This window comes from Ammospiza caudacuta, chromosome 2 (assembly GCF_027887145.1).
Source record: "Ammospiza caudacuta isolate bAmmCau1 chromosome 2, bAmmCau1.pri, whole genome shotgun sequence".
Lineage (NCBI taxonomy): Eukaryota > Metazoa > Chordata > Aves > Passeriformes > Passerellidae > Ammospiza > Ammospiza caudacuta.
The window spans coordinates 1,892,975-1,913,877 of record NC_080594.1 but is presented as its reverse complement, the minus strand read 5'-3'; the positions used below and the strand labels follow the sequence as shown (position 1 = coordinate 1,913,877).

General features: G+C 46.3%; 1 protein-coding gene across 2 annotated transcripts in view; it reads right to left on the bottom strand.

Moving 5' to 3' along the window:
* Nucleotides 1-20,903, bottom strand: part of GDPD5 (glycerophosphodiester phosphodiesterase domain containing 5) — a 98,395-nt gene that overhangs the window by 13,976 nt on the left and 63,516 nt on the right. For both annotated transcript variants that reach the window (XM_058825296.1, XM_058825295.1), the window contains 6 exons: nt 13,788-13,891; nt 10,330-10,423; nt 9,898-9,957; nt 7,264-7,362; nt 6,004-6,097; nt 3,460-3,605 (listed from right to left, as the gene is read on the bottom strand). In XM_058825296.1, coding sequence (XP_058681279.1) covers nt 3,460-3,605; nt 6,004-6,097; nt 7,264-7,362; nt 9,898-9,957; nt 10,330-10,423; nt 13,788-13,891 — 597 coding nt within the window. The remainder of the gene's footprint in view (nt 1-3,459; nt 3,606-6,003; nt 6,098-7,263; nt 7,363-9,897; nt 9,958-10,329; nt 10,424-13,787; nt 13,892-20,903) is intronic.

Here is a 20,903-nt window from a genome sequence, read left to right as displayed (position 1 = left end):
TTCTGTGTTTGCCCAACAAAGGCAGCACAGAGCCACGTTATCTCCCCAAAGCAGCTCCCAGTCAAAGCCAGACTTGTTTGGGCCAGGACAGAGGCACAGCCCCAGAGCCCAGCTGGGTCACCCAAGGCTGATTTCAGAGCCCTGCACACATTCCCAGAGCCCTGCACACATCCCCCCAGAGCCCTGCACACATTCCTGGAACTCTCCACACATTCCCAGAGCCCTGCTCACATTCCCAGAGCCCTGCACACATTCCCAGAGCCCTGCACACATCCCCAGAGCCCTGCTCACATTCCCAGAGCCCTGCTCACATCCCCAGAGCTCTCCACACATTCCCAGAGCCCTGCTCACATTCCCAGAGCCCTGCTCACATTCCCAGAGCCCTGCACACATTCCCAGAGCTCTCCACACATTCCCAGAGATCTCCACACATCCCCAGAGCCCTGCACACATCCCCAGAGCCCTGCTCACATTCCCAGAGCCCTGCTCACATTCCCAGAGCCCTGCACACATCCCCAGAGCCCTGCTCACATCCCCAGAGCCCTGCTCACATTCCCAGAGCTCTCCACACATTCCCAGAGCCCTGCACACATTCCCAGAGCCCTGCTCACATCCCCAGAGCCCTGCTCACATCCCCAGAGCCCTGCTCACATCCCCAGAGCTCTCCACACATTCCCAGAGCCCTGCTCACATTCCCAGAGCCCTGCACACATCCCCAGAGCTGTCAGCAGAGAGCAGCAGCCACAAGGAGCTGGAGAGTCCCAGCCACACTGGCTCACATCACCTTGGGCTGCTGTCACCAGCTCGGGTCTCCCTTCCCAAGGATCCAGGTTTCTGCAGGGTAACCCTGCAATGATCCCAGAAAAACCTCTCCTCCAAAGCAGGCCGGGAGAGCAGGGGTTGTGCAGCCTGGGGAAGAGAAGATTCTGGGGAAATTCAGCCTAAAGGGGCTCTGAGGAGGCCTCACTGCAGCCTTGCAGTACTTGAAGGGGGGTTGGAAAAAAGGAGAGCACATTTCACGCAGACAGGACACAGGGAATGGCTCCCACTGCCAGAGGGCAGGGATGGATGGGATTTTGGGGAGGAATTCTGCCCTGTGAGGGTGGGCAGGCCCTGGCACAGAAGCTGTGGCTGCCCTGGATCCCTGGCAGTGCCCAAGGCCAGGCTGGAACAGGGCTGGGAGCAGCTGGGACAGTGGAAGGTATTCCTGCCTATTCCAGATGAGATGAGCTTTCAGATCCCTTCCATCCCAAAGCATCCTGTGAATCTGTGATCAGAACCCCTCAGGCAAAGACAGAAATAATTGCTTTTCCCAGTGAGTCCATCCCAACCTTCCTCTGCAGCTGCTGAGCCTCTGCACGAGGCACTGACACCACGACATAACTCAGCAAACATCAACCAGAACACCAGGAAAGCAAATTTAACCTTTGCCACCAAGGTCAGAGGCTGCCTGTCCCCAGAGATGGCACCACTCTGGAGGCAGGGTTGCTCTGTACCAGGGGTTTATAAACCCTGAGATGTGAGGGATTTTGTGAGAAAGGAAAATCTGAGATACACGAATTCCCATCCTTCCAGTCTGCCTATTCCTCCAAGAAGGAGGGAGCTGAAGCCCCAGATTAAGCATGTTTAAGGCAAAGATGCATCCTGTTACAGGAATTAATTGCTGAGATTTAATTGTATTTTCTTAAAAAGGCTTTACAGCTAAACTCCCATAAGCAAAAAAAAAAAAAAAAAGTACAGCTTTTCTGCTTGTATTTCTCTCTGTATCTCTCCAGCTTTTTTAAAGGCATACCTGCTTGGTACAATATATTCCGCTATGCTATGTCTAAAACCTAAATCCAGGTTTATAACAAAGGATACAACCAGTTCCTTAAGGGAAAGAAACCCTGGGGCACAAAGCAATGATTTCCAAACCTCCTCTCTTTGATAAACCATGCCCAGGTACTGAGAGCCAGGCAGACCCAGCTCAGGATTTCCAGCAGCTCTTCCTCCTCTCTGTGCTTGCTTTGAGAGACTCAGCCCCTGCAAAAATCAGGCTACTATTCATTTCTTCCTGCTGCAGAGACACAGCAAGTGATTTCTAGAAAATTACAGCAAATGAACTCATTTTGGTTATTTTTGTGCTTAGAAATCCATTGCAAATGCATTCAGACAGAGACAGGAGCTTTGGGGACCGTCCTTAAAGAAGATTATCAAACTGTGTTAGAGCAGCACAGCCTGGCTGCAGCTGGACATCACCACATTTCTGTTTTTCCCTTAATTAAAAGGGCTTAAAAAAGAAACTCATGGCATCATTTGGTGGGGAGGTTAATGAAGAAGCTTGGACAGAAGAACCAAATTTTATTCCAAACTAATTGCAGCCACTGCAAACCTCTGGCTGGTCTAGGGGAAAATGTCCCTGCCCATGGCAAGGGGTTGGAACAAGGTGGTTTTGAAGGTCCCTTTCAGCCCAAACCATCCTGGGATGCTGTGATTCTGCACTAAAGGATCTGATATTTTGTTTCATCAACAAGTTTTAAAGGTGTTTTCTTGTGCTTTTGGAAATATGGCCATCATTTCAATTTATTTTTTATTATTTTTTTTCTCTTTATCTCTCCTTTCCAGTATTAATCTCCTTGTGAGCCATGAACTGGACCAAAAAACCCCACAAGGATTAAAGTGATATCTAAGAAATGAAATCTTAGAAATGAAATCTTATCTAAGCATTTTCTTTTGTGTACAACACTGCCCTTTGGAGGTTCCCTGTGTGGGGCTCAGTGTGGGATCTGCCAGGCCATTGGATTTCAGCATTAGTGTCCCATCATGCCAGGATAGGACAATAAGATTTCTGTTTAAAACAGCAAATAAAACATGTCTTTTATCCCCATATTTTAGAGAGCATCCATAACTAACCCTGCCCATGGCAGGGGCTCAGAACTCAATGGTCTTCAAGGTCCCTTCCTACAAAAACTTCTGGGCTTCTGTGACCCAAATTTTCAGTAAATTCCTCAACCTGACTGAAAGGAAGTGAAAAAACACAAAACAACCCCAAAAAAACAAACAAACAAAAAAAAAACAAAACCAAAACAAACCACCAACCCTACAATGGACAAGAGGATACACTCATAAGCAAGAGCCATTAGGGATTTAATAAGTACATGCAGCAATGAGACCTCATTACTGTACTGCCCACACAAGAAAGCTGAAGCTTGATTTCATGAGAGAGGACCTGACCTGACACAGATTTATTTCCCAGACAAGCCCTTCTCCTGCTCTGGCAGAAGATGTTCATTGTCAGGGTTTGCTGCTATCAATCAGGCCAGCAGGTTAACTGCTGTTATTTTTACTATGTAAAGAAGCTGTGCAGCAAAGCCAGTGTTTCTTGATTTCCCCTGCACAAGCAGCACAAACCAAAGCTCTTTAGAAGCCCGCAGAAAAAAAGAGCCACCCCAAAGAGATGGTGGCAGGGTCCCCACTCACCATGGGAGCCCCTCGGTGCCCCAGGACGGCTGGCCTGGGTGCCAGGGCTGCCTTGTCCATGATGCAGGGCGAGGAGATGGCCAGGGGCACGAGGTAAAGTGCAACTACGACTGCCAGGTACGCAGTGAACATCAGCATCTGCGAGGCTGGGGAGGACAGAGACACAGAGAGATGGTGAAAAGGCGGGCCCCGACGCCCTCACGGCACAGCAGCAAGGGCAGGGCTCCTCTGTCCTCCTCCACTGATCTGCTCTCAGCGTTTAGGGAAAAAAAATAAAAATTCAAGTCCTGAAAAAGGTTTTCACTTCATTTCGTATTGGGGAAACAATAAATAAAGTGAATTGCTTCAACCTCCAGAAACGGAGCTCAAAACGTTGTTGGCGTTTCCACCCTTTGGGTGGGACAGCACCAAATTTTGCCCTGCCTGACAAGAGAAATAATTCACCAGCCACACACAGCTAAAAATAAGCCATGGCACCACCTCAGTGCATTGAAAGTTTATGTTGGTGGTTCACCAGCACCACCCACCCCAGCCAGGGCAAAGCCACTTCAGCTGCTCCTGCCTTGAGATTTGCACCAGAGAACTGCAATAATGCTTTACTGAGCAGGCTGGAGATGTTTAAATAACTCCCTGGGCTGTGACAGAGCTGCAGTGCTTGGGGCCAGAGGAGCAGTTCTGCCTCCCATGCCACCCAAATTCCATTTATCAGTGACTTCCCAGCAAGCCCAGGCTCCCTGGGAATCCTTTCAACACCTGAGATATCTGGAGCCACTTGAAACCACAGATGTTACAGCAAAAGACTTGATTTTTAAATTTTTTTTTTAAATTATTATTTACTTTGCAAACTGATGAAGGCTTTGGAACTCAAGGGATAGCCTCCAAAAATAAAAAGGGAAAAAAAAAGAAAAAAAACCCCCAAACTATTTAAAACAAATATTTGCAATGGATGCAAGATAGAGAAGGCGGTGGTTTTTTTATTTTTAGGCCCAGCTCAGCTCCTGGGCACAGCTGATCTTGTTTCACTCATAAATAGGCTCCTTTTGGCTTCCAGCATCCAACAGGCTCATTCACACATGTTCCCACAAGGCAGAAAGGAACTCCAGGAACTCTGCCAGGGATTTCTGCCTCCATCACTCAGGGAGCACTCCAGGAACTCAGTGACACCTCATGCTGTGTCCTGCACCTTAAAGCTGTCACCAGCACCCAAACCTGCAGGCAAACACAGAATGGGATCCTGACCAGGCTCTGAACATTCAGTTTAACCAGAGCAAAAAAAAAAAAAAAAACCCATAAAAATTGCTCAGAAAAGAAAAAAAAAAAAAAAAAGCTGAAATGCCACAAAGAAAGGGCAAGAATAGGCTTGCACCAAGACCTGCAGCTGTTTCCAAAATATTAAAATCCTGTTTTCCATTAAAAGTGACTGGAGGTTCTCACAGATATTTTGGGTTTTTTCCTTTTATTTCTAAACCACCATGTCTGTACTAAAAAGGCTGTAAACTCTTCCAGGTAAGGTAAATTCCGTGGTTCAAATGAGTCTGAAATAATCTTAAGATCAAGAGATGGCACTGTTTTTTGTTAAAAACAAACAAAATAATTCAGGAACAGAAAGAGAGAAGGAAAACAGCTTCCTGGCTTATTAAAATAATAATAAAACAAAAAGACAAGGAAAAGGAAAAAAGAGAAATGGGGGGGGGGGGAAGAGAAACAAGAGGAGGAAAAGAGAAACAAGGAAGAGAAAAAGTGAAACAAAGGGGGGAAAAAGAGAAACAAAGGGGGGAAAAAGAGAAACAAGGGGGGAAAAAAGAAGGGAAAAAAGGGGGAGGGAAGAGAAACAAGGGGGAAAGAAGAGAAACAAAGGGAGAAAAAGAGAAAGGGTGAAAAAGAGAGACAAGGGGGAAAGAAGAGAAACAAGGGGGAAATAGAAACAAGGGGAAGAAAAAGAGAAACAAAGGGGGAAAAAGAGAAACAAGGGGGGGAATAGAGAAACAAGGGGGGAATAGAGAAACAAGGAGGGAAAAAGGAACAAGGGGGAAAAGAGAAACAAGGGAAAAAAAAGAGAAACAAGGGGGGAAAAAGAGAAACAAGGGGAGAAATAAAAAGAAACAAGGAGGGAAAATAGAAAAAAAGGAGGAAAAGGAGAAACAAGGGGGAAAAGAGAAACAAGGGGCAGAAAAGGAAAAACAAGGGGGAGAGAAAGAGAAACAAGGGGGGAAGACAAACAAGGTGGGGAAAGAGAAACAAGGGGGAAAAAGAGAAAGAAAGGGAGAAAAAGAGAAACAAGGGGGGAGAAAGAGAAACAAGGGGGGAGAAAGAGAGAAACAAGGTGGGGGAAAGAGAAGGCAGTAAAAAGAGAAACAAGGGGAGAAAAAGAGAAACAAGGGGGTGGAAAGGAAAAACAAGGGAAAAAACCCAAAAGAATCAAGGGGGGGGGGGAAGAGAAACAAGGAGGGAAAAAAGAGATAAAAGGGGGGGAAAAAGAGAGAAAAAAGAGAGAAACAAGAGGAGTGGCCAGTGCCCGCCCTGCAGGGACCAGGAGGTACTCACTGGCTTTCTCTGTCCGTGCAAACTGCCCTGCCACCAACCACGACAGCGCTGTCACAGCTGCCAGGGCTCCTATATGCAAGAAAGGGGCTGTGGCCTGCAGGGAATAAGAACAGGAGAGGAAAATGGGATTAAAAACAGCCCAGCACCTTGAAAATGTGCTGGTTTTGCAGGTTCTGTTTTGGCCATTGCTTTCTTCTAAATGCTGATGGTGCCTCTGGCTTTTAGGCTGCTCTGAAGAGAAGGGAGGAAAGCTCTAACCCCTTTTAGGGGAATTTCTCCCTCAATAACAGATATTTGGGGAAATGGCTACTGGAGGGAGTCCAGAGGAGGCCACAGAGCTGCTCCAGGGCTGGAGTCCCTCTGCTCTGGGACCAGGCTGGGGAGTTCACCTGGAAAAGGCTCCAGGGACAACTTATTGTGACCTTTTAGGGACTTAAAGGGTAAGAAAATGTGGACAGACTTTATTAGGGTAAGCTGCAGTAGGACACGAGGGAATGGTTTTAAACTGGAATAGTCTAGGTTCAGACTAAATATAAGGAAAAAATTTCAGGATAATGGTGGGCAGGCCCTGGCACAGGGTGCTCAGAGCAGCTGTGGCTGCCCCTGGATCCCTGGAATGTCCAAGGCCAGGCTGGACAGGGCTTGGAGCAGCCTGGGACACTGGAAGGTGTCCCTGTCATGGCAGGGGTGGCACTGGATGGAATTTAAGGTCCCTTCCGCCCAAACTCTTCTGGAATTTTCTGAACACACTGGCCTGTATCAGCAGGGTGCAGCACCATGACACAAAGCTGGGGATGGATCATCTGAGTCGTGATTCTGCTCTCCAATTCCCTGCCTAAATCTTAAAAATACCCCAATAAAATGAAGCACTTCTGAGAAATGTTAGTCATTTGTGTGAATGCCATTTCCACCCCCTGCATTTGCATAGATTTGCATACTCCCAAATGCACGTCAGTGGTCACCTCTTAAGCAAAATGGGGAAAATATTTTTGGACTTCTTTTTTTGAGGAACAGGGGAAAAGGAACAGAGAGCAGATCTGTGAGAAATTAAATTTGTAGGTATTTTCCTTTCATACTTTTCTTGCCCTTCAAGACACCACAAGTCTTCCTTAAAACAATTTTCTCATTGGCAAGATTTCAATCTGGGCTGTGACAACCATCAAGACAGAGTTTTATCATACAGAAATACATAAATCCCATGGAATTCAGCTGCACTGACCCCTTTCCTCCCCCAGGGAAGCATCCATGCAAACAACTTACCTGCAGTGAAATAAAAACCATGTCCCACTCATCATCCCAAAGCTGTGCTATCGATGACATGGTCACCACAGTGGTTATCAAGGTTGTCACCAGGCCAATCTGCAAGAAACCAGGGGGTATTTACAGGCTGGGGACTGTGGTTGTTATAAAAATTAGGTTGGGTTATTTATTATACATTGGGAAATGGAGAGAGAAAAGCATTGCATGTAATAAAAGGTCTGAAAAAAGCGATTGATGGGGAAGGAGGTTGGGCTCATGTTAGAGCAGATCCTGGGGCTGGGAAGGGACAGTGGTGGCACTGAGGTGACAGACCTCAGCCCCCAGGACCTCCCTCTCTCATGGAAGCCCTCAGAGGTCAGAGCAGAGCAGTCAAAAAGAAAACACAACCTCTGTGATGAAGGTAAAGAGTTCAAACCATGGAAAAGTGCCACAGAAATACCTCCAGCTGCAAAGACTGGAAATCTGGGCTGCCTGTCTAAAAATAATTCCCCACTCTCTGCCTGTGTCTGGTATTCAGCCTCTGCTCTTCTGCCAGAGCCAAAAGATGCTGCTGCAGGTCCAAAATCTGCAGGGGAGACTTGGCAGAAAACGGATCCCCAAAAATGACTGGATCATGTCAGGTGCACAGGGCTCCTCCAGGACCATTTCAGGTTTAATATCCAGACCAGCAAATCAAATCCCACATTGCCAACATTTACAGAATCCCTTCGGTGCATGTAAACAGGATTCCTCTTTCTAGAGCCCTATTTCCCCTTGGTGTGGCCATCCTGTGTCGGGACACAAATCTCCACTCCTCCCATCAGCTCCAATTTATTGTTTCTTCTCCTCCCCTCACACTCACCTCCCACTTGGCTCACACCCCTCTGCACAGAATTGCAGGAGAAAATTGGAAGGAGCTGGGTGCTTTGCCCATACCAGCCTTTCCCACACACTTTAATCTATATTTGAAGTTAATTCAGTATAGTTCTGAGAAAAATATTAACTTATTCCAGCCTTGTGTCTCAGCCTCCTTAGGAAGCTGGGGGAGGTGTGGGAAAGAGACAGAGCCACACATCTGAGATGAGAAGAGAAGGGGGATTCTTTGGAAGGGGAGGAAGGGTGGGAGTCCAGAGGGTAGAACTGATCACCAACACATCCCTCTTCTGGACTTACTCATCTAAGCCCACCAGCTTATCTGAAAATACCATTTTTCCTGATGAAGAAACATATGTCAGACTCAAGAATTAATAACTTCTTTTGCAGCAGCAGTCAGTCAGTCCCTGCCCCCTCTCTGATTGCATCCTCTTCCCCTGAGGAAGCATAATTTCTACCATCCCTAAGAAAAAAAGGGAAAGAAAAAAAGGGAAAGAAAAAAAGGGAAAGAAAAAAAGGGAAAGAAAAAAAGGGAAAGAAAAAAAGGGAAAAGAAAAAAGGGAAAAGAAAAAAGAATAAAAAGGGGAAACAAAAGGAAAAGGAAAAAAGGAAAGGAAAAATGAAACTAAAAAAGGAAAAGAAAAAAAGGAAAAGAAAAAAAGGAAAGAGAAAAAAGGAAAAAAGGAAAAGAAAAAAGGAAACTGAAAAAAGGAAAAGAAAAAAGGAAAAGGAAAAAAGGAAACTGAAAAAAGGAAAGGAAAAAAAGGAAAAAAGGAAAGGAAACAAAGGAAAAGGGAAAAAGGAAAAGAAAAAAGGGAACAGAAAAAAAAAGAAAAGGGAAAAAAGGAAAGGAAAAAAAAGGAAAGAGAAAAAATGAAAAAAGGAAAAGAAAAAAGGAAAAGGAAAAAAGGAAACTGAAAAAAGGAAAGGAAAAAAAGGGAAAAAAGGAAAGGAAACAAAGGAAAAGAGAAAAAGGAATAGAAAAAAAAGGAACAGGAAAAAAGAAAAGGGAAAAAAGGAAAGGAAAAAAAAGGAAAGAGAAAAAAGGAAAAAAAAGGAAAAGAAAAAAGGAAAAGAAAAAAAGGAAACTGAAAAAAGGAAAGGAAAAAAGGAAAGGAAACAAAGGAAAAGGGAAAAAGGAATAGAAAAAAAGGGAACAGGAAAAAAGGAAAAGGAAAAAAAGGAAAAGTGAAAAAGGAAAAGGGAAAGAAAAAAGAGGAAAAGGAAAAGGCAGGGTGGGGAAGTGTCTGCTGTCCCTGTCCTGGGAGGTTCAGGCTCTGATCCTACATCACGTGCAGAATTTCAGGAGGAGGTGGGCATTGGCAGATCCAGGACTGCTCCCTTCATTCCCAGTCAGCAATCTGCCAGCTGCAATGGGATCCTGCCAACCCATTTTCTGTCCCTGCACACCTTTCCCTCCCTTTCTGTGCTCCCAATATCTTTCCTTGTGTTTCACAGCAGCGTTTCTCCAACTGCTCCACACACAAATCCCCTTGGGCGCAGCAAACCTCGCCCTGCACACCCTCAGCTGCAGCTCCTGCCTCTCCTTCTCCCAAGGCCCTCCCAGCTGGGGCCTCCAAGCACGCTCTGAACAGCTTCAGCTCTGCTCAGCCCCTCTCCAGGCTGGGCTCAGCCCAGAATGGAGCCCCAGGGAGGTTCCTGGAGCCCCTGAGCTGGGAATCAGGCTGCCCTAAGCACTGATGTCCCTCCATCTCTACATGTGGCCTCTCTATCATCGAGGACCAAAAGCATTTCACCAAATTCTTTGGAGCTGAGATTTACCTTGTGCAGCCAGTGCAGGTTCATCTGCTGCCCCACAGCTATGTGACACAGGGCCAGGATCTGGGAGGGACAAACAGACAGTCAGACAGAGGCACATCACCACCCTGAAGGGTTTGAGCATGCAGGGACAGTGCCACCTGGATGGATGCCTCCCTGGAAGTCCCAACACCTTGGGACAAAGGGAAACTACTGCCAGCTGTGCCCAGAAGTGGAAACTGGTCCATACCATGGGTAACAAAACTGCGGTATCTGTCTTTTACTTTTGAGCATCTGAGCTCAAAGAGCATCAATTTTCCCCTTTAATTTTATGCAACTTCAGGCTAAGAGAAAGAGAGAGAAATCACTCCTCAGCTTGCTGATGGCCTGAGGAGTTCGTGGCCTTTGTAAAGCCAACACACAAAGCTCTAGGAAATGGGATTTCATTGTACTCACCAGTAACATTGTGATGTAGGTGAAGCCAGCAGCAGTTGTTACAAGGATTGGAATGGACCAGTCACTCCAGTATCCCATCCGGTTATACAAAAACCTGGGGGAGAAGTGGGAAGGGCAGATTAAGAAGGGATTCAACACCAGGACAGCTTCACTGGGGTTAGACAAGACTTTAGAAAACAGATCTTTCTCTAGAAAAGAGATGGCAGCAGCAAAAAGCACAAGTGACAGCCCAGTGCTTTAATCCCTCATGGAAATTCATGGATAGGGAGAGGCAGCGAAACCCCAGAACCCTTCTGGCAGCTTCTGACAGCTCAGACCTGACCTGGATTCAAATTTTGCCTCTGGATTTTTAGGAAAAAAATCCCAAAACAACACAACATCCCTAAATTGCCTTGGATCAGGGTTGACATTACCTCTTTGGCACAGCAAGGACAGGATGGTCCTGGGGTGGAATCAGCTCAATCAATGAACTGGCTGTTTTTTTTTTTTTTTCTTTTTTGGCCTCTTAGTGCCTTTTCAAAATTTTAAAATTGTTTTAATTTTTTGGTTACAACAGACAGAAATGCTGCATTATATAAATGCAGGTCAAAGACTCAATCTCCTCCCCAGCACTCAAACCCAGCATCACTCATCAGCCAGAAGCTCTGGTCTGTTTGGACAAACCCTGGGGTGACTTTTGGGGCTGTCCTGTGCAGAGCCAGGAGCTGGACTCCGTGATGTAATTCAGGATATTCTCTGATTCTAATTCTGTCCGGGAGCAAAGCTCCCCTGTGGACCTGGAGAGCAAATCCTTGGGCTCAGCAGGCAAGGCCCAGGTCCAGGCCCTGCTCAGGGAGTCAAAGAGCACAAACCCAGGGATCTGCAGGGATCCAGACGTGCTGCTAGGAAAAAAAGGGGAAGAAAGGAAAGAGGGCTCCTCTGAAGTCTTTGCTGATGCCACCACCCAGAGCTTCCTTGGCTTTCAGGCCATTTAAGCTTTTGCTCTGATGTCCCTTCAGTGTCCCTCTGAAAGCACCAGGCCTTCACTTGATGTGCAAATGATTGTTTTAAACTGCTGGGTCCATGGGAGCTAAGGAGCCGAGGAGCTTTCTCCAGAAGCAAAGAGGAAAACCTTTGCTACACAGACTTGCATTTATGGTCCTGCTGCAGGGGGAACACAGGCAGGGTCACAAATCAGAGCATCCCCCTCAGCCTGCCTGAGCTAGAGTGAAGGTTCTGGTGCAGTACAAACCTCAGACAGTGCAGGGCTGAACTGTAATACTGTAATGAAATCAAGTGTAGACACCAAAAAGGAAAATGCCAAAAGCAATAAATTAAAAAAAATTACTGAAGAGGCACAGAGCACCTTCACTTACAAGGACCTCAGTGTTAAAAGCCTGAAGCAATACATGCTGGCCCACAGTTTCGCCTTGTCCTCTTAAAACCCATTTCAATCCCAGAACAGCCCTTTGGTCCTCACAAGTTGAAATGACCCAGCTGCTGTCCAAGCTGTCTGACACACAGGTAAAAAGATGAAAAATCTCCTCAAGGGGGCAGAGGGAAAAGGCGCTCAGAGGTTTGGGTTGAAAAATCTCCTCCTAGAGGGTGGTACAGAGCTGGAGCAAGTCCCAAAGACGGGGGAAATCTTCCTCCAGTCCCTCTCCACCTGGTGGGACAGGCTGAAGGTGACAGGAGCCAGGAGAGCTGCAGGGATGAGCTCTGGAGGGCAAGAAGGAGCTCAGCAGCTCCTCACACCAATATCACAGCAACTCCTTCTCCCAGCTCCTCTGCAAGACCCTGGCTTGGTGCACTAGCTTGGTGTGCCATGCCCCAAAGAACCCTTCCTATCATCTGGAGGAGCTCCCAGCTTGCCAAGAAATCAGCGGGGCAGAGAGGAAGGCAGCAGGAGCAAGCAGCAAAGAAATCTTGTCCAAAACCACCACCCAGAAATGACAACGACAGAGGAACAGCAAAGGTGCTGCTTCTAAACACCAGGACCTCGCTGTGCCTCATCAGCAACAGGTTCACAGCCCTGTTGGGAATAAAATGATGCTTTCAAGTCCTTCTCATCCTGTCTGCCCCCAGACTGCTCTGTTTTCAGGGAGCCCATGCAGCTGTGCTGGAAGGGAAGGGCCAGGCTCAGCCTGCACGGACCCAATGGAAATTATTTCTCCCCTTGCCTGGAACTGGCATGGCTGTAATTAAAGCCTCACCCTGCGCTCTCCTCCTCCTACCCAGCCTCTCCACAGCTGTCTTCCAGAACCCTGCTCGACCTCTGGTGGTGTGTGGAGCAGGGATGCAGCTGGGGTTACAGCACACACAGAGGCTGTGCCTGAAATGCTGTTTTCATCCAGAGAGCCTCTTCCAGCTCTGTGCTGCACAGGAGGGAATCCTTTCCCTCTTGGGATGTGCTTCCATGCATCTGGGATGCATGGCAGGGACAGGACTTTGGTGACATCTGTGTTAAATCCCAAATGCCTCTTGCATGCACAGAGCAGAGCTGCACATCTCCCCCCACTCCTGCAAGAATATTTGGGGACCCAAAACTTGGCAGCACTGCAGCTGCAGTGCCCATTCCCAGCATTCCCAGGGCTTTCCTTCATTTCTGAAGGAATGTTTTTGCCCTCTCACAACTCTGTGCTCAGACAGAGCTGGTTTTGCACTGGAGCAATCACATCCTTTACTGAGGGTACAAACTGAAGAAGAGAAGGGTTCCAAAACACCACTTTAAAAAAGGCATTTTTATCATGCTGCTGTTACAAATAATACAGAACCACAGTAATGGTTTCACTTCTCACCGTGTGGGTGTGAGCAAAGAGAAAAAACCCATTTTCTCCTGGGAGGAGCCAGCTCACATCCCCATGTTGGTAAACACTCTCCCTCACACAGCTCCAGCATCTAAAGCAGATGATTTATTTAAGGGATCAGCTCCCCACTGTGCTTTAAAATCCACTTTACATCTTATGTTTGACAAGAAGATGATGTCAAAGCAGTTTGGTTAGAATACAGCCCAAGGTGCTGTCAAAATGTTTTAAGATGCTGCCGATAATAAAAGGGAGAATAATTTCCAGCACTGGAAGGCAGCTGGCAACACCCTAAATTCCAGCACATCCCACTGCAAAGCTCCTTTTCAGCTCCTTCCAACTTTGTATAATATTTTCCACACCCATGTGCTTCAGGCTGAATTTCTGCCATGGGTATTTTGTGGAATAGCTGCAGCCAAATTGCTCAGTCACTTTCAAATCCAGCCAACCATCAAGATAAACAAAGAAAAACCCAGCCACCAAGTGGAAATGTGAGGCCACATCACATCTACACACAGATCAGGCAGAAGGAGCTCTCCTTGAGCCCCACTTCCCACCCCATTTTCCCTTTCTCATTATTACAGCTCCATCCAAAGGATCTGGATGAACCCCAAGCTGCATCAAGCAGGTGCATGATGGCCAAACCCCAAATTTCCTGAGGGAAGCGCTACTCACCAGTTGATTTCATTGTAGTCATTGTGAACTTCCCACCAGAAGTAAAACCACACCAGGGTGAGGAAGAAGGATGAGGTGAGGATGAGGAACCAGAGGCGCTCCCACTGTGGAGGAAAAGAGAAATCAGTGTCAGTAGGATCCCAATTGGTCCCAGCTGTGGAGACTCAGTGGAGTAAAGAGGCATTTCCAAAGGCAGATTTGGAAATGTTCCAGATTTCCCCAGGTCTGGGCTGAGGGCTCATTTATGTAGATTCACCTTATGGAGGGCTGGAAGAGCATTTCTCCAGCTGCCAGGGAAGAGGGGGCATTTCTGGATATGGAGCTGGGGTTTTGTTTGCTGAGGATTTTTTTGTTGTTTAGGTGGGGTTTTTTGGGTTTTTTGAGGCAATTGCTTAATTACCTTTTGCATTCTCATGCATCTTTCCCCTCCCGTGGGCTTAGCCTGAATGAGCAGCTATCACATGGTGAAGATTACACAGCAGATTAGGGATGTTCCTACTCCTTATTCCTTCCCCTGAGGTGCTCAGATCCTGCAGAGCCAAACCACCCATCCCCAACATTTATTCCTTCCCACCACCACATATTTCAAGTGTTTTGCAAACAGACCACACCAGCACCAACACTCAGCACGCAGGAGCATTTCAAGTTCTCCTCAACACACACAAAAGAAATCCCTCAAATAAATCTGTTCAGTGCCCCTGCTCCAATGCCATGGGTAAAATCCCAAACCACAAGGACATCAATCAGGGACTTCAAACTGCCTCCCACCAGCACCATTTCCATGGGCTCCTGGTTGGTTTTTACCCCTTGGCCCTAAACAGTCCACAGGTGTTTTCATTTCAACAGGGAAAACACGGAAATAAATTCTGCACGGAAAATATTCCAACAAATCCTCTCTTCCCAATGAGCAAGGAAGGATGAAGACTGGAAAAGACCATGAGCAACTCTACCACTGTAATTCCCTTCCAGATCCTGAGCACACATTGATTTTTTTTGGAAAATGCTCTTTTCTCTGGTGAACTATCCCGGCTTTTTAATTATGCAAAACAATGTAACCAATGTAGTGACAATAGAAACATTAAAAAACACTAGGTTTTGCCTCCTTTTCCATGCTAAGGGCTGGAGTTACCTACTTACCTGTGAATTATTTTATAATTATTTTTAACTGTGACTATTTTTTATTATGTATCACCCTGGATACTAATACTGTGATACAGCTCTTCCATCATAGGAAAAACAAAAGCCAAAATGAAGCAATAAAAGGGTTGGAATGATTTTGCTTTTGCTGTGCCAAAAATGATGTTTTCTCATAGAAATCCCAAATTCTTGGCTGTAAAAGCCAAATCAAGACATGGGTGCTCCTGGATCCCTGGAATGGTTCCAAAGGCTGGACAGGGCTTGGAGCAGTGTGGGATAAGGAAGGTGTCCCTGCCCATGGTGGGGTGGCACTGGATGGGCTTTAAGGTCCCTTCCAACCCAAACCATTCCCCTCCTTCTGGATGCCTCCCACTCTGCACATTCCCAAGATCCCAAACGTCAATTTCCCACTGTTAGTTGGAATTTTCTCTCCCCCTCTCCATTGGGGTCTCACACCTTTTTGCATATTTAACCCATATAAGCTAAATATGGGTTATATTCCCACATATATTTGGGGTTTTCCAAGGGAAGGGAGGTTTTAGGTCCCTTTTATGCCAAAGACCAACATTTCTACAAAAATCCCACCCTCCAGCTCTTTAAAGGTCACTCTGGGCTGAGCTTTGCTGATATTCATGCACTGGATGGCACTGATTTGATAAACAAGCCAAGGAGAACATTTTAAACCTTTGAGCTCTTCCCCCTGTATATATAAAGATAATTCCCCCCCTTATTTACATGCAGGCAGCAGAGCTTGTGGCAAGCTCTCCAAAAGCTATTTTGGGTCTGTCCTTGAGGGTGCCCTTGCCATGCCTTGCTGGTTTTGTGAAAACCCAGGCAAATTCTTCTGTCTCAAGGCATCCTTCAGTGAGTTCAGGCACATTTCTCAGTGAGCTTCCAGAAAAAAAACCACAGAATATTTGATCTTTAGGTCCCTTCCAACCGCTCTCTGATTCAGTGATCAACAGACACAATCAGAAGGGCCCCAAAAGGAAATTAATGACAACACAGACATTCTACCAAGTTGTAGATTGCCAGATTTTAAAATTTTAATTAAAATCACAGAATCCTTAATAACAAACAAATATATAAATCAGTGTTTCATACACATTCTCCACCACTTTTGCACATCCTCAATTCCTACACTGTTCCAGCTCCAGGATAGGGGGTTTTGGGGAAAAAAAACCAATCCACATATTGAAGGAATTTTCAGAAAAGCCATTCAGTTTGATTCATCTGTGACATTGGCTCATGGATTTTCCCCACTCCTGTGCTTGAAGATTTAACCTTGTTTAAAACAGCACTGAAATTCATATCACAGGGGACAGATTTTCCACTTTAGGGATTAGTTTTGGTTAACTGAAGGCTCTGCCAGTCTCTTTTGCTGTAGCTCCCCAAGCCAGACAAAGCATTATTTACTGCAGTGCACAGGAAAGCAGAGAGGCTCAGGAAGTTTATTTCATTTATTGCAGGATCTGTGGGAGATGTTGTGAGGTTTAACCATACACACACTCCCACCAGCCCCTCCTACAAGGACTTTCTCAGTTCTATATTAGAAACAGGAATTTCTCACCTATTTCATTCCAGATGATCACACATATGCCAGGAGACACCTCCCAGCATGGAACCATTTGTGAACTAAAAAAATCTATTGACCAGGAAATCCAGGCTACCTAAATTGCCTCTTTTGCTTCCAAAAAGCAGATCAGCACTGTATCAGGATTCAGAGTCTGATGTGAACTTAGAACAGATAATCAACGCTTAAGATCTTTAAAAATCAAGACTGCCCACCAGGGTGAGACTGCATTGATCTGGTCATCACTGCATTTACATGTGCCTCTCTTCCTGAAGTTAATTCTATTAATCATAGAATTAGAAAGGCTGGAAAAGAACTCAAGATCAACCATATCATTAATATTCTTCATATTATATATTAAGAGTATTAGAATTAATATTTATATAATGATAGGATAGATATATAAATAAATTCAATATATTTATAATTAACATTGATTTAAATTACATAATTAAGCTGGCTCTATCAGAACTCTGTCCCAAACCCCGTAGGCAAAACAGAGGGTTCAACATGTGAGGCCATACTAAATTCCTTATTTTTACCACATAACAGAGAGTTCAACATGTGAGGCCATATTCAATTCCTTATTTTTACCACATCCAGTCCCCAAGGCTGCTGCACCCCGAGTTCAGCTGCCCCCTCACACTCCCTCTGGCCCCAGCTGGGAAGCAGGGCCAGCACAACACTCTTGGCTCCAGGTCTGCTCCATGGGAGCCAAGGAAAGGCAAGGCCAGAGCCAGCTGATTCCCTGACAGAGCCAAGAGAGCAGAAGGATTCTGCTCCAGAGAAGCTGCTGGAGTCACCCCAGCTGACAGCAGCCCTGAAATGCCATCCTGCACCTGTGCTGCTTGCTGGAGTCCCTGTCAGCTCATCCCAAGCAGGATTAGCATCCCTGAGATCCACCTACGTGTCCCATCCTTGGGATGAAACAGCAGAACCCTTCCCAAAAGCAAACCCACGCCCCCAGCATCCTCCCTGGCACCCAGAGAGCTTCAGAGGAACTGGGAGGAGAGAAACCTGCTTTGAACTGGGAGTGGGCCTGAGGAAATGCCTCTGCTGGCTGGGTTAGGGCTCCATTCCCACAGGGATGAGCTCACAGCACACATTCCATCAGCGTGGGTGAGGCTGGGTCCCTTCCAGGGACCTGTGCATCCTCAGGAGCTTTCCTGTGAGGGAAGCCAAATGCCACTGCTGGAGCATGCTGAAGGTCACCCCAGCACAGCTCAGAGGGGAACAGATGGATTTTGTATTCCCTCCTGGAGTCACATCCACCTGTGGGGATTGGCTCACGACAAACCCACTGTGCCCAAAGCTCTCCCAGAGCAGCTGAAACCACAGCAGAGTCCACCTAAAAATTCCAGCAAAAGCTTCCATCTAAAGAGAAAGATTCCACTGAAAGATTCCACCTAAAGAGAAAGATTCCACCAAAAGCTTCCATCTAAAGAAATAGATTCCACTGAAAGATTCCACCTAAACAGAAAGGCTCCACATAAAGATTCCACCTAGAGATTCTACCCAAAGAAAAATATTCCACCCAAAGAAAAAGAAAGATTCTACCTAAAGAGAGAAAGATTCCACTTAAAGCTTCCACCCTAAACACAGGGAGGAGGTTGTGGGTGCTTGGAATTGAGGAGATCCACCTCAGAGCAGATGGATCTTACTCACTTAAAGGTATTTTCTTCAATAGACTGAGAACTGGAGAGCATCAATAGCTTGGAGCAAGCTGGTGTGGTGGAAGGTGTCCCTGCCCATGGCAAGGGTTGGAAGAAGATGATCCCTAAAGTCTCTTCCAACGCAAACCATTTGTGGTTCTCTGAACTCTACAAGGAACCACCACTGAGATTGGGCAGAGGACACAGCCCAAAGTTGTGCAGATGTTTAAGTCAGATGAGTGCAACTGGGCACATTTTTATTAAAAAAAAAAAAAAAAAAAAAAAAAAAAAAAAAAAAAAAAAAGAAGAGTAAAAAGGGAACAAAAAAGACGGGGGAAAAGGGAAAAAACTGTGGGGGAAAAAAAAAGAAAAAAGGAGGAGAGAGGGGGAGGAGGAAGCTGACCCTCTTGTTTCTGGAGCTGCCAGTCATCGACAGAAAAAAGGCTCTTATTGAAGCCCAAGTGCCTCTGGGAATCCATGGCTTTCAGTCCCTGTGGAGAACCCTACCCATTCTCTGCCTCCTGAGCACAGTGAACCTCCTGTTCATTCATTAAAATAATGAAATAACTAAATGAAAATCTAACTAGAACAGGAAGAAGCTGTTTAACAATGTCTTACCCCTCCTCTCCCCCTTCTTTTTTTTTTTTTTTTAATCAGAAAATCTCCAGTTTTGAAAAACAGAAGCCTTTTAGAGAAAATTTAATATTTTAAAGCAATTTCTTGCTGAAGGGCATCTTGGCTTGAGGATGGAATTTCTGCTGAGAGGAATCTGGAAGGAGCCTGAGCCCTCCCACAAATCTGGCAGCACATTGTGCAGGGCATGCACAAGCAGACGGAAAACAGCAGCACGTGGATCCGACCACACCAACAAAACCCAGTGTGGGAATCTTCCTCCAGCTCCATACTGTAAATCTCCCTGCTGGAAGTTCTGTGTGCAGGCAACATGCAGAGATATTCAATAAAGCCACACTTTCAACCTTGAAAATGCAACAAGGTCAAAAGGTGTTTTATCTCCCTGCAGCGCATTCCATCCTTGTTGTCCCTAAATATCCACTAGCTCAGGCACCTGCCTTTAGCAAATCAATGGGGTTTTTGAGGGATCAGTCCTGAACAATTGCTCTCTACCTCAGCAGCAAATCCAGGAGCTGGAGTGGAACTGGAGCACCAGCACCATCACTCAAGTGTGTTTTCAGATCATTCTAATTCACTCCTGGATCCAACAAAGAGTTTATTAAGGAGTCTGCACTCCACTGTTTTCTGGCATTTTCAACAATCAATTTGCTGCAGGCATTTATCAGTATTAGTTTGGAGAGGAAAGGAGGAGAGGTAACATTTATCCAGCAAACACAAAGGGAAAACTGACAGGACAATTCCTCATTTCGGGATTACCCAATCAGATCTTGTCCAAACAAACAAAACATTATCTTCAAGCAAGTTATTAAACCATCTCTGAGGATGAAAGATGACTCCATCTCCCAAGAGAACCAGAAACTGAAGATCACCAGGAACAAGTGTCAGCTGGAGTGTTTTGTCAATGGGAACACTTTAGCTCTTAAGGAGAAATTACAAACTCTCCTTATTAACTCGCAGTATGTGAATGCAGAGCCCTTAAAGCAGTGGCTTGTACTGAATTCCCACCTCCTCTGGCTTCTGCTCCAGGGTTTCACCACCACCCTGATGGGGAGAAATTTCCCTTCTGTGCAGCTGGAATTTCCCCCGATGCAGGCTGTGCCCACTGCCTCTTGCCAAGGGCCATCCTGGCTCAAGCTCCCCAGGCCAGGCTGGACAGGGCTTGGAGCAACCTGGTCTAGTGGAAGGTGTTGGAACAGGATCATCTTCAAGGTCCCTTCCAACACCAAAAAATTATCATTCTGTGACCTTCTCTATCCTCTCCTTAGGTGCTGGGAGCAGCAAAATCCTCTATTCCTACTTCCATCTGCACAACCCCAGCTCTCCACCCCTCCTCCTCTGCTCCAAGCAGTTTGGTGGCCCCAGTGGGCTCACTTCTGTCTGTTCTATGGTTACAGGGAGCCCTCAGTGCTCAGATGAGTTCCCTCAAGTGTCCCTGGAGAGGAAAACCCACATCTGGCACTGCCATTGTTACAGCCCAGGGTGCAATCAGCCTTTGCTGCCAAAAGCACATCCAGCAGCTCCATCCGGCACTGCTGAGGGGCAGAACTAATGGAAAGCATCTTGCACCCCAAGGATTTGAAGCATTTAAGTGAGCAAATCAATAGAACTGAGTAGCAAACGTTGGCCTCACAGACCTCACACACACCCGAGGCGCCTGGGCTGAAATTCCCTCACCTAAGGCTGCAGAGGGATCAGGCTTTGATCCCTCTCTTGGACTCAAGATTCAGGAACCCAGGGAGCAGGAGGAGCCTGCAAGACCCCACAGTGCATCAGGCAGCTCCCACAGGACTTTGTAACATGCCCAAAGGCTTTGTTTTCTCTCCATCCAACAATCGCGACCATCTGGTGCAAAGCTCTGCTTGAACTCCTCCTCCACCTCTTGCTTTTCACTCCTCATCCTCAACTCTCTGCCTTCCCCCTGTCTTGGCTTAGTACTTCATATTTCATAAGGAATGGGACTTTCCCCAGTTGCTACAGCCCTGTCCAGGAAGGAGAGGGAGTGACTGAAAGGATAAATTTGGGAGCACAACAAATTTGAGGCAGTCTGGTCACTTCAGAAACACTGCAGAGGTTTTTAATCCTTGGTAACCCCTGTGGTCTTGCACAAGAGGCACCTGCCAA